The sequence below is a fragment of the Camelina sativa genome, chromosome 2, assembly GCF_000633955.1.
Source record: "Camelina sativa cultivar DH55 chromosome 2, Cs, whole genome shotgun sequence".
In the NCBI taxonomy this organism is placed as follows: Eukaryota; Viridiplantae; Streptophyta; class Magnoliopsida; order Brassicales; family Brassicaceae; genus Camelina; species Camelina sativa.
In genome coordinates this window covers 23,556,833-23,569,477 of record NC_025686.1, presented here as the reverse complement: position 1 = coordinate 23,569,477, position 12,645 = coordinate 23,556,833, and the positions used below count along the sequence as shown (strand labels likewise).

General features: G+C 37.7%; 4 protein-coding genes across 8 annotated transcripts; 3 read left to right on the top strand and 1 right to left on the bottom strand.

Annotated features, from left to right (window-relative positions):
* Positions 16–2,216, bottom strand: LOC104734110 (probable 18S rRNA (guanine-N(7))-methyltransferase). Its single transcript, XM_010453620.2, has 9 exons — positions 2,025–2,216; positions 1,835–1,910; positions 1,489–1,572; positions 1,358–1,413; positions 1,173–1,229; positions 976–1,025; positions 734–886; positions 445–574; positions 16–330 (listed from the first exon to the last, which is right to left on the bottom strand). Exons 1-9 carry the CDS (start codon positions 2,121–2,123, stop codon positions 166–168), a joined length of 870 nt encoding a protein of 289 aa, XP_010451922.1. The 5' UTR covers positions 2,124–2,216; the 3' UTR covers positions 16–165.
* On the top strand, positions 2,739–5,982 carry LOC104734109. 4 transcript variants are annotated; one of them, XM_010453616.2, is made up of 11 exons: positions 2,739–3,092; positions 3,225–3,296; positions 3,509–3,926; positions 4,012–4,211; positions 4,300–4,371; positions 4,471–4,561; positions 4,671–4,751; positions 4,962–5,024; positions 5,109–5,231; positions 5,365–5,403; positions 5,500–5,982. In XM_010453616.2, the coding sequence occupies exons 3-11, from the start codon at positions 3,561–3,563 to the stop codon at positions 5,635–5,637; spliced, it is 1,173 nt and encodes a 390-aa protein (XP_010451918.1). In that variant the 5' UTR covers positions 2,739–3,092; positions 3,225–3,296; positions 3,509–3,560; the 3' UTR covers positions 5,638–5,982. The 4 variants fall into 4 exon arrangements, with proteins under 4 accessions (XP_010451918.1, XP_010451919.1, XP_010451920.1 ...); XM_010453617.2 differs by having other exon boundaries at positions 3,225–3,326; XM_010453618.2 differs by having other exon boundaries at positions 3,225–3,347.
* Positions 6,505–8,278, top strand: LOC104734108 (cytochrome P450 71B10). The gene is made up of 3 exons (XM_010453615.2): positions 6,505–6,864; positions 6,935–7,518; positions 7,604–8,278. Exons 1-3 carry the CDS (start codon positions 6,558–6,560, stop codon positions 8,213–8,215), a joined length of 1,503 nt encoding a protein of 500 aa, XP_010451917.1. The 5' UTR covers positions 6,505–6,557; the 3' UTR covers positions 8,216–8,278.
* Positions 8,397–12,594, top strand: LOC104734096 (pentatricopeptide repeat-containing protein At5g57250, mitochondrial). 2 transcript variants are annotated; one of them, XM_010453609.2, is made up of 4 exons: positions 8,397–11,590; positions 11,700–11,831; positions 11,943–11,979; positions 12,062–12,594. In XM_010453609.2, exon 1 carries the CDS (start codon positions 8,491–8,493, stop codon positions 11,398–11,400), a length of 2,910 nt encoding a protein of 969 aa, XP_010451911.1. In that variant the 5' UTR covers positions 8,397–8,490; the 3' UTR covers positions 11,401–11,590; positions 11,700–11,831; positions 11,943–11,979; positions 12,062–12,594. The 2 variants fall into 2 exon arrangements, with proteins under 2 accessions (XP_010451911.1, XP_010451905.1); XM_010453603.2 differs by having other exon boundaries at positions 11,700–11,979.

Here is a 12,645-nt window from a genome sequence, read left to right as displayed (position 1 = left end):
TGTTGCTAATACCCATATAAAACACTTCTTTTTAAATAATCTGCATTCGATCATAGCAACAAAAAAGTTGAGCACACACAATTAAAATTGAAAACAGAGAGGATGATCAAGTACTTTTAGTGACAAAACTTTGTATAGAGCGTTTCAAGTATCATAAAACAAAAACTAGAAACACGATTTGCGTTTTCGTCCGGTGTACTTGGAGTCAGCAGGAACATCGTTTCCTTTTCTTCTACTTTGCTCTTTCTTCCTTAATATCCATTCCCTAGTTTTCCCTTTCTTGTTTGGCTTCTGCCTTTTCCTTGGCCTATTCCGATCTGACATAGACACCTTTTTCCCAACAAATAAAACAAAACCCCGAGAATGGTAAATGAGATTTCGATATAGTAGTGGCAAATCACAAGACAGTAATGAGATTCCGTGATAGAGAGCCATAGTTTTTACCATTCCACTCTCTTCGTCTTCGCTAAAATCATCTTCAGAGCAACCCTCATCACACTCATTTTTACCGGTTTGAATACTTGTCTGAACAGAACCACATGTGAGGACCAAGAACTCTTTTCTTTTCTTAGTACTGCATAAGAGAAAACATTGCATGTGTTCGATATAAATGTGTGAAATCAAACACAAAAAAAAAAAACAGTTTTTTTGAGCAGCTCATAAGACTACAAGACCAACTTTATTTTCTTGATTGTAAAAGAATGTTATCAATGGAATTGGCAACAACACATACCTGTGTGGATAGTCAACAACAAGTCCACCTCCAAATCCAGCTTGTAAGGCCTGGCGAAGAATCAATTCACGCTGCTTGATATTCTCAGGGTACACTTGAAAAACGGCTCGTGCTCCTCTTGACAAGCAGCGGTATAGTGACCCAAAGAAAGCCCTTAAAAAAAAATTTCAGAGGTTAAAAGATCAGTTTTGCAACACACTTTCTTTACTCAGTTCAGTAAAACTTATATGATATACACCTACTTTAGCCTCAAACGAGGTTCATGGGATGTCTTATCCGCATTGCATAACCACTGAAATCAAAAAAGCATATGATAGGATCAAACCCAATAACAAACAACTATGGTTAAATCTAGAGTAAAATACAAAGAATACAACTAGTGGAAAGAAGTATAGATTCCAATAAATCAACGATGATAAGGTAATATGAGAAGTAAAACCTGAACAGCTGATATACTGATGGCTCCATCGATAACTCCTGGACGAAGACCTAATCCCTGAGACAGTAATACATGTGAATAAGTAATCACTAATATGTCAACGTACAAAAGAAAAATCAACTAGCCCACAGAAAAATCTAAGAGAAGATGATAAAACTAAAAGTGAAGCTAATATATATATATACCTGACCCATGTCACCAAGTAAAAGATCACCCTCAACTTCCCTTTCCACAGCGACATCTACATTGTTACCACAGGACTTAGATCACAAGAGAAGGGGAATGACAAGAAACAGTTTACAAAGAATAGACTTACTAAGCATAGAAGCTGAAATGTCAAGACCAAGCCAATGATGCCCGTATTCAGAAATTGTTTCCCCACTTAGGCCAGATCCACACCCTGAAACCAAAATAGAGAGATTAGTTCTTCTCTGTTCTTGAGAACAAAGCTAAACAACGAGACACTAACATAATCAATGATCTAAAAGCCTAAATTTTTTAGAATGATGACCACATTTGTTGATTATCCATAAACCAGCAAATCAAATTTTAGTTACAAAATGTCAACTATACATGTTTAATATGTGCACTGATACACAGATTCTGTTGATACCAATAGAGGAGATTATAATAGAATAAAAAAAGGATCCATTTTTTTATACCAATGTCGAGTAAGAATCTAGGAACTCCATCTTCGGGCAAAGCAAGAAGCTCCAAAGCTCTCTCTGACAACTTAGCCTATAAACCATACAAATGTTTTTTTTTAAGCAGAGAGATTATAAATGAAAAAGAAAAAAAGAGAACAAGTGCTAAATTGCAGGAGAAACAGAGAGATAAGAGATTTTGCAAAACCTGAATATCGACGATACGGGAAGAAGAAGTATACTTCCGAGCTTCCGTTTCATCGTAAAATATCTCCGGCGGAGCTAGCAACTCAGGTCGATTTGCCATTATTAAGCGTCTGTTCTAGAACAACGCTCTCTGGTTCTGGAGGTGGATGAAAGAAACGAACGGCGTTGAACCTTTTTTTTAGGGTTTAGAGCCCAAAAAAAAAAATAAAAACAATTAATCGCAAAATCCGCTTGATGGTTTGTATTCGGACCGGTTAACCAATTACATCATCAGTGATGTTCTTCAGAGTTTCCGGTTTGGTTAGGTGCTCCAATTTTTCCTTACCGGGTTGGGAAGATCCGATTACAATATACGGGCCTTAGCAAAAAAAAACAAGTGTAATTGGGCCTAAACTTTTTGTAGCTCATTCTTACAAATAATTGGTAACTAAAATCCAAAACCATAATTTGTCCCAAAAAAAAAAAAAAAAATTCCAAAACCATACCAAAAAAATCTCAAAGTGTGTAGTAAAAAAAGCAAAAGAATACGTAATAGTTTGTTTTTGTTTGTGTAAAATAATGCGTATCGCGTAATACTTTGTCTATCTCTATTCTATACTATCTCAGTGTGTGTCTTTTTGATTCCACCATCATTGGAAAAAATCGACTGGTGTGGAGGTGTTTGTTTGTTTGTTTATATACCAGAAGAAGATAATTAAACAATTTTAGTTTTTTCCAAATTAACAACAACAAAAAAAAAAATTAAAGGAAAAGTCTAAAACACTTGTGTCTGAGTCTGAATCTGAATCGATTACTTTATTTCAAAGCGAAGAGAGAGAAAACAAATCGAGGATCTGAACACTTGTGTATGTTCTTCTTCATTGGAGACAGCTTAATATACTAACATTTATTACCAAACACAAAAACACTCTCTCGTTATCTTTCTCCTCAATTCATCTCTTTGATTTTTCTTGTAATAACCCTAAAGATCTTTTAAGGTTTTAGAAAGATCATCAAAGCTTTTATTTTTGAGATCTGGGCTCACTCAAAGATTCCCCATTTTTAATACCAGTCAGCTCGAAAGTCTCAGGTACTACTACTCTTTTAATAACTTCTCATTCTCTTCAGTCTTCTTCTTCTTCTTCCACTGATTTAAATGCCTTTGGTCCACTCCTCTGTAATTAAAAATCGAATCTGATAGATTTAATTTTTCTCTGTGTAGCTTTTTTGGATTGTTTATGAAGTGAAGTAAAATTCACTACACTTTCTTAATTAGCATCGTACCTACGTGCGGGTGAGGATCTTTCTCAATCACAATAACAACGTGAATCCTTCTCTCCTTTATGTTAGGGTTTCTTTTTTCTCTCAATTTTCCTATTAATTTTTGTTTAACCAAACGTGTGGGACTTGCAATTTAAAAAATCCCATGTTCCTCTAAAGAGTGTTGCTTTAAAGATTAGTAAGTGCCAAAAAGATTCAATTTTTCTCAATCGTGAAAATTTTCAGGTTCTGTTCAATGTAAAGAAGTTAAAGATTCAAGTTTTTTTTTTGTTCTGCAATGGGAGAAACACAGAACCTGCATTTGTCTCCGCGACACCGTTCTTCTCTAAAGAAGCCATTGTTGATTGTTTTATTAGTATGCATCGCAAGTGTGCTCTTGGTCATCACTTACATGTATCCACAACAGAACACTAAGACCTCTGCTGCCTGTGTGGGTTTATCTAGTAGAGGCTGTGAAGCTGCACTCTCTGGATGGCTTCCTGTTCATGTGAGGAAATTTACTGACGAAGAAGTTGCAGCTCGAGTTGTCATTAAAGACATACTGAGAACACCTCCTGCTCTCACCCCTAAATCGAAGATTGCTTTTATGTTCTTGACTCCTGGTACTTTGCCGTTTGAGAAGCTCTGGGATAAGTTTTTCGAGGTTTTAAAGATGATCTGAGACTTTCTTGATTTGATTTTGATTGCTGTGTCTGTGTGGTATTTGATGGTTTGTGATTGTTGTGAAGGGTCAAGAAGGAAGATTCTCTATTTACATTCACCCATCAAGGTTAAGACCAGTTCACATTAGCCGTCATTTTTCAGACCGTGAAATTCATAGTGATCATGTCACTTGGGGAAGGATTTCTATGGTTGATGCTGAGAGACGGCTTCTAGCAAATGCTCTTGAAGATCCTGACAACCAACACTTTGTTCTTCTTTCAGAAAGGTGATTTTCATAAACTTTATTGTATTTGCACGAAATCATAACATAGTTCCGGCTACATTCTCTTTACTCGCTGTATCTCTTATTGCAGTTGTATACCGTTGCATACATTTGACTACACCTATCGGTATTTGATGCACGCTAATGTCAGCTTCATTGATAGGTAAATAAATGACTCTTAGAAACTGTAAGTATCTTTCTATTGCTAGATTTGATTTCTCCATTGATATTCACCAATGCTTGTTTCTCTCTCTGTCTTAAGTTTTGAGGATCTTGGTCCTCACGGGACAGGCAGACACATGGATCATATGTTACCTGAAATCCCAAGGCAAGATTTCAGAAAGGGTGCACAGGTAAAATACTGTTAAACTTAATCCCTGAGTTGTGGATTGTTCTTAAATTGCTTCTCTAAGTCTGTTTGGTAATGGTAATGTTAATTCCCATTTTTTACTTTTGGTACAGTGGTTCACAATGAAGCGTCAACACGCTGTAATAGTGATGGCTGATGGTCTCTACTACTCAAAATTCCGGGAGTATTGCAGAGTAAGTTCAGTATTCCTTTGTACCAAAGTTTTCATTTTCATGTTACAGCCGACCATTAATGATTGAGTTCTGTAATAAGAAAATGTTCATATAGACACCACAAGCTGATCTCTTTTGTTAATAATATCAAGAGTCCTCAGATTTTTTAAAACTTGAGAAAAGCTTCAGTTTTGATTCTTATTACTCTGATTCTGATTTGAAAATCCTCAGCCCGGGGTAGAAGCAAACAAGAACTGCATTGCAGATGAACATTACCTGCCAACATTCTTCCACGTAAGGAGATTACAACAACTTTCTCTCTTATAATTTGTTTTCACTGTGATTCTTGTCCATTAACGAAATCTTTGTTCTTTAAAGATGCTTGATCCTGGAGGAATCTCGAACTGGTCAGTCACATATGTTGATTGGTCTGAGCGTAGATGGCATCCAAAGACATACAGAGCCCGTGATGTCTCACTCAAGCTCTTGAAAAATCTCACGGTAATGTTACAACACATCAACTAAAACATCTTATGCTATCACAGAGTTAATGCGTAAATGGGATCATCATCTGGTTTCCTCTCTTTCATTTTTTTCTGTGTTTATTATTCTGATATTGCTCTGTTTCTTGCAGTCCGACGACATGAGTGTACATGTAACTAGCGTTGGCAAGGTACATTTACACGTTTACTGCATTCAAAAACACTGCGAATATGTGAAATGCTTTTTCTTGATTTATCTTCTGCGTTTTTTTTTTTAATTTTCTTAGCGCGGAGAAGAGCTGCATTGGCCTTGTACATGGAACGGAATTAGACGTCCATGTTATCTATTCGCAAGGAAGTTTCACTCAGATGCTCTTTACAAACTGGTCAGACTCTTCCCAAACTACACCAGCACAGTTGTCTGAGAGAGATACAACAAATTCTTGAAACCGAACCATACTATTCTTGAAACCGCAACAAAACACTTCCACATATCTCGAGATTGGATTGGATTAGATTGGATCAAAGTTTACTGTAAATTCTCTAAAAAATGCTTCCTATTTCTGGGATTTAGTGTCTCATTGATGGCACATGTTACTCTGCTTTTATGAAGGTTTTAGTATAAGAACAATATTAGAAGCAGAGATTTTTGGTTAAGGAGAGATTTGGTTATTGTGATTTATAGCCATTGTTCGGTTAGTGTTAACCGGTGTATGTTGTTGTAAGGTGGAGCTATTTTTAGCAGTGTTCGAAAAAGCGTTCTAGGCGTCCGCCTCCGCCCCGTCTAGGCGCTAGGCGCTATAGCACCGCCTAGACGACCGCTTTGACCGCCTAAAATTGTAGTATCATCATTTTAGTGTATTTTTAAAATTTTAATTGCACAAATTTAAAATATTTAAAGTTTACTTCTATAAACATAATTATAAATGTTTAATATGTTATTTAAAATGAATTAAAATAATATTTTTATTTATTTTTCTGTTTTTGATTTAATATTTTTATTATTTTTATATATATTTTGTATATAATATCAGATATATAATAGTTTATAATGTAAACGCCTAAACCGCCTAAAACCGTCTAAATTTCGATTAGGCGTTCTAGGCGCTAGGCGTTGCATTACCGCCTAGTTAACGCCTAGCGCTTTCTTGAACACTGATTTTTAGTAATTTAGCACAAAAGAGTTTAGATTTTTGGCTGTGCGTTACACATATCATTATATCAATATAAACAATAAAGAAATTTCATCTCTTTACACGCGGTGACACAAATGTTTTGTATATAAAAAGAACAAAAGCTTTGCTTTCATCATCATCACTCTCAAACGTGAAACGTGTAAAAAAATATGACTCTGCTTTGGTATCTATCACTTCTCTTCCTCATCTCTATCCTTGTTGTTGTCGCCGTCAAACACACTAAGCGGCCATGGCGGCAGCAACCACCGTGTCCACCAGGCTTACCGATCATTGGAAACTTACACCAGCTCGGAGAATTACCACATCAATCTCTATGGACACTCTCAAAGAAGTATGGACCTGTAATGTTACTGAAACTTGGAAGAGTTTCAACTGTTATAGTTTCTTCCCCTGAAACAGCTAAACAAGTTCTGAAAGACTATGATCTCCATTGTTGTAGCCGTCCAAGTTTGGAAGGTACAAATCTTGTCATAATTTTATATAAAATAATTCTTTCTCTGCATGTTAATTAGGACTTTTTTTTCAGGCACAAGAAAGCTTTCTTACAACTATCTAGACATTGCTTTCTCTAGATTCGATGATTATTGGAAAGAAACAAGAAGGCTTTGTGTTCAAGAACTCTTTAGTTCTAAACGAGTTAGGTTGATTGAACCCATCAAGGTGGGGGAGATGAGGAAACTGATTGATTCAATTACTGAATCTGCTTCTCAGGAAACTCTTGTTAACCTGAGCGAGAAGTTTCTTTCTTTAAACGTTAGCGTGATTTGCAAGGCAGCATTTGGTGTGAACTTCCAAGGAACTGTGCTCAACAATGAAAGGTTCCAAGATTTAGTCCATGAAGCTCTCGAGATATTGGCGAGCTTCTCTGCTTCAGATTTTTTCCCGTATATCGGTTGGATCTTCGACTGGTTCACGGGTTTACACGCACGTAGAGAGAGAAGTGTGCGAGATCTTGATGCTTTCTATGAACAAATGATTGGTTTGCATCTAGAGAAAAACAGAGAAGGAAGTGAAGACGATTTTGTGGACTTGCTCTTGAAGTTGGAAAAGGAAGAAGCTGTTCTTGGTTATGGCAAACTCACAAGAAACCACATCAAAGCAATCTTGATGGTAAGTATAGTAATTCATATCTCATTATAACACCTTTAAGATTTGTAGTCTACGATGCTTGAAATTATCTATCTTTTGTCAATAGAACATCCTGTTGGGAGGAATCAATACTTCAGCAATAACAATGACATGGGCAATGGCGGAACTCGCAAGAAACCCTCGGGTGATGAAGAAGGTTCAATCTGAAATCAGAAACTACATAGGGGGAAAAAACAACAAAACAAGAATCATAAATTTAGATGAGACGAATCGACTCAACTACCTAAAAATGGTGATCAAAGAAACATGGAGGTTACATCCAGTAGCACCACTTCTAGTCCCAAGAGAAGTAACATGTGAATTTCACATCAACGGCTACACAATTCAACCTAACACAAGGCTTCACGTCAACATATGGGCTATAGGCCGTGATCCGAGGATATGGAAAAATCCAGAAGAGTTTTTCCCAGAGAGGTTTATGGATTGTGACATTGATGTTATAGGACAAGACTTTGAGCTGTTACCATTTGGTGGTGGTCGTAGAATTTGTCCAGCTATGTATATGGGGATAACAACGGTTGAGTTTGGTCTTGCCAATCTCTTGTATCACTTTGATTGGAAGTTACCTGATGGTGTGACAGCTAAAGACATTAACATGGATGAAGGCTCTGGACTCACTTCCCATAAGAAACATGATCTTCTACTTGTTCCTGTATAACTTTAGTGTTACGCAAGAAATTGTAATGGTTCAATTAAAGTTTTCTTTGGTTCGTTCGGTTTAGATTAGATCGGCTGAATCGGATTAAACAATAAATAAACCCGGTTTAATCAGAACCGGACCGGTTCAATGTCAAAGAGACTTTCACCTTCTACCTGAATTCGTTTAGTTCCTTCGTTGCTGTGTCGGCCACTTCTGTGATCTTTACTTTGCCATGGCGGATTCTAAAATGCAAAACTAGCTAAAGAGAAAGGAGAGTCCTTTTGCGTAACTCGATGAAGCTCTCTTTGGGACTCTTTTCTCTTCAATCACTTCTCAAAAGCGGCTTCACTCCAACCTTAAACTCCATCGACAAGTTTCTTCGATATCTCTACCGTCGCCAGAAGTTTAATTACATCGTTCACTTCTACTCTCAGCTAGATTCAAATCAAATCGAGATCAATCACCGTGTTTACTCAATCGTGTCATGGGCGTTTCTCAATTTGAATCGTTACGAAGAAGCAGAGAAGTTTATCAACACCCAGATTTCAAAAGCTTCGATTTTTCCCAGAACCCATATGTTAGATTCTCTAATTCATGGGTTCAGCGTTACGCGAGATGATCCTAATAAGGGTCTTTCGATTCTCAGAGATTGTTTGCGGAGGAGTCACCACGGTGCGTTTCCTTCTTCCTTGACGTTCTGTTCACTGATTCATCGGTTCGTTGATAAAGGAGAGATGGATAACGCTTTAGAGGTTGTAGAGATGATGACGAACAAGAACGTTAACTACCCTTTTGATAATTTCGTTTGTAGTGGTGTGGTTTCTGGGTTTGTTAGGATTGGTAAACCGGAACTTGAGTTAGGGTTTTACGAGAGTGCTGTGGGTTCAGGTGTTTTAGTTCCGAATCTTGTAACTTATACTACTGTTGTGAGTGCTCTTTGTCAATTGGGTAAGGTTGATGAAGTGAAGGGTTTAGTTAGGAGATTGGAAGATGAAGGATTTGAATTTGACTGCGTTTTTTACAGTAACTGGATTCATGGGTGTCTTGAGGGAGGTGGTTTGATGGATGCTCTTATGCAGGACAGGGGAATGGTGGAGAAGGGAATAGGTCGAGATGTTGTGAGCTATTCTATACTAATAGATGGGTTATCGAAAGAAGGAAACATGGAAACATCATTGGGGTTATTAGGGAAGATGATAAAGGAAGGAGTAGAGTCAAATTTGATCACTTTTACAGCTATTATTAGGGGGCTATGCAAGAAGGGTAAACTGGAAGAGGCAGTTGCATTGTTTGATAGGATTGTAAATATGGGAGTTGAAGTGGATGAGTTTGTGTATGTGACTTTGATCGATGGAATTTGTAGGAAAGGAAATTTGAGTCGAGTTTTCTCTATGTTGGGAGATATGGAGCAGAAAGGGATACAACCAAGCATCCTTACTTATAACACTGTGATTAATGGACTGTGTAGGGCAGGGAGAGTGTCGGAGGCAGATGAGATTTCAAAAGGAGTTGTGGGAGATGTCGTTACTTATAGTACTTTGTTAGATAGTTATATAAAGGAAGAGAATATGGATGCTGTATTAGAAATTAGGCGTAGGTTTGAAGAAGCTAAGATCCCTATGGACTTGGTTATGTGCAACATTCTCCTGAAAGCATTTCTATTGGTTGGTGCGTATGGAGAAGCCGATGCACTTTATAGAGCAATGCCAGACATGGATCTGACTCCAGATACGGTTACATATTCTACGATGATTGAGGGTTTTTGCAAAACTGGTCAGATCGAAGAGGCGCTTGAGACGTTTAATGAGTTGCGGAGAAGCTCGGTTTCCTCAGCTCTGTGTTATAATCGGATCATTGATGCACTCTGTAAGAAAGGCATGCTGGAGACAGCCACGGAAGTTCTTATTGAGCTGTGGGAGAAAGGTTTGTATTTGGACATCCGTACATCTCGGAACTTGTTACATTCAATCCATGCTAGCGGAGGTGAAAAAGGAATACTCAATTTGGTTTACAGACTCGACCAGTTGAACTCAGATCTTTTTCTTGGGATGTTCAATGATACTATCTTGCTTTTAAGCAAAAGAGGTTATTTGGAGGCTGCAATTGAAGTTTATATGATTATGAGGAGGAAAGGTTTAACTGTTACATTTCCTTCTACAATTCTGAAAATACTAGTGGATACTCTCAGAGCATTGGATGCTTATTTACTCGTTGTCAATGCTGAAGAAAGTACTCTGCCTTCAGTTGATGTGGTAGATTACACAATCATTGTTGATGGTCTCTGCAAGGAAGGATTTTTAGTAAAGGCTTTAGACTTGTGCAGTTTTGCCAAAAGCAGGGGCGTCGTTCTTAATATCATTACATATAATTCACTCATAAATAGACTTTGCCAGCAAGGTTGTCTTGTAGAAGCTCTCCGTCTATTTGACTCGCTAGAAAATATTGGTTTAGACCCGTCTGAGGTCACATACGGCATTTTGATTGACAAATTGAGCAAAGAAGGATTGTTTCTTGATGCTGAGAAACTATTGGACAGTATGGTATCTAAGGGACTTGTACCGAACATTCTCATTTACAATTCGATGATTGACGGTTACTGCAAGCTCGGGTATACAGAGGACGCCATGAGAGTTTTAACTCGGAAAATGATGGGAAAGGTATCACCTGATACATTCACGGTCAGTTCTATCATCAAAGGTTACTGTAAAAAAGGTGATATGGAAGAAGCTCTCAGAGTGTTTGCTGAGTTCAAAGATGAAAATATCTCAGCTGATTTATTGGGTTTCCTGTTTCTGATCAAAGGTTTCTGCACAAAAGGGCGAATGGAAGAAGCTAGGGGACTCTTGAGAGAAATGCTTGTTTCAGAATCTGTTGTTAAGCTGCTTAACAGAGTTGATGCAGAATTAGTTGAATCTGAATCGATCAGAGGCTTCCTGGTTGAGCTGTGCGAGCAAGGAAGGGTCCCTCAGGCTATCAAAATCCTAGAAGAGATAAGTTCAACTATCTATCTGTCTGGTAAAAACCCGGATTTTTGTCAAAGTCCACAGTTCGTGAATGGTGTGAATGAAAAAGAGGTAAAGAAGGAAGACTATGTTCATGATTTTCATAGCCTTCACTCAACCATTAGTTCTCTCTGCTCCAATGGGAAGCTGAAGCAAGCTAATGAGTTCGTTATGTCTGTGCTCTCTTGTATGCCTAAATAAGTCAGTATTTTTACTTGACTGCTCAAGCTACGAAAAGCCAAGCCAACTTACTCTGAGTGATTCTAACCGACTAGCTGCAATTGAATTTGCAATTATGTTGAATTACCGATCTGGTTAGACACTTAATGGGTTTATCCATCGAAATGGAACAACTGGTGGTTAATTAACAGCTTCTCTGTAAGATAAACTGGTAAGTAGGAATTCTCATTGCTTATGTTTTTGCAGTTTGCTAGTTTCTGACAACTTTATGTCTGACAACTCTGTGATTTACACTTCTCATGAGCTCTTACATCTTGTAGGAACCTCTAAAGAGAATCAGCTGAATCAGAGAGGAACAGCGCTAGGGGAACACAGCTCCAGTCCTTACCAGCTCGAGCAACAGAGAAATGTTTGGGAATCCATGATTATCCAGTCCTTACCAGCTGAATCAGGTTCACTTTGAACTCACCTTCTTCTCACTAAAGCTGGAACTTAAAGATGCTATCTAATATTCGAAGAGGCATAATGTTCCTGTTCCCGTGACAAAGAACTCTATTTTACAGCCAAGACAGGAACCTGTGACACCTCCTCAGTCATGAGGTAACAACAGTAATCAGGTTTTACATTTTCAATTCCTAACAAATTCCTGCTTTCTGAAATTGGATATCGTCTTGATTGAAAGGGAGATATATTGGAAGATCCTGCGAGTGAGCCAAAGAAAGATATGCACATGATGAGTGTAGACCCAGAAGATCAAGATGCTCCTGATGAGCCTAAGTACATTGAGGGAATTAATGGACATTTTCATGGAGAAGATAACGGAGAAGACAACGGGCTCGGTTAGATTAAAGCTGTACAAAGGGAGTGTGACGGTTACGGCGCGGCGGCAGAGTCCGTTTAGTATGTATAGACAGGACATATCATCGTTTGAAGGGAGTGAGATTTACAACCAAAGTGGATGCAGTTGGATTCGTTCGGCATATTTTCTTGGGGGATCGCTCTTGACAATATTTTGTTCTGGAACAGTCTTTATACAATGATCCATCTTATTTTTGTTTTCTTGTTACTGTAAAATGGAAACTCCAATGAGATATTTAGATTCCTCATGGAAAATTCAGTTTAGGAAGAAATCTAATAACAAACAAAATTACGAACTATTCATTTTAGTTTAGGAAGAACTATTCATTTTGTTTTAAGAATATTTTGTTTAAACTATATTCTCCATGAATAGGATTCCTATTATAGGAAGAACAAAATCAGTACGAA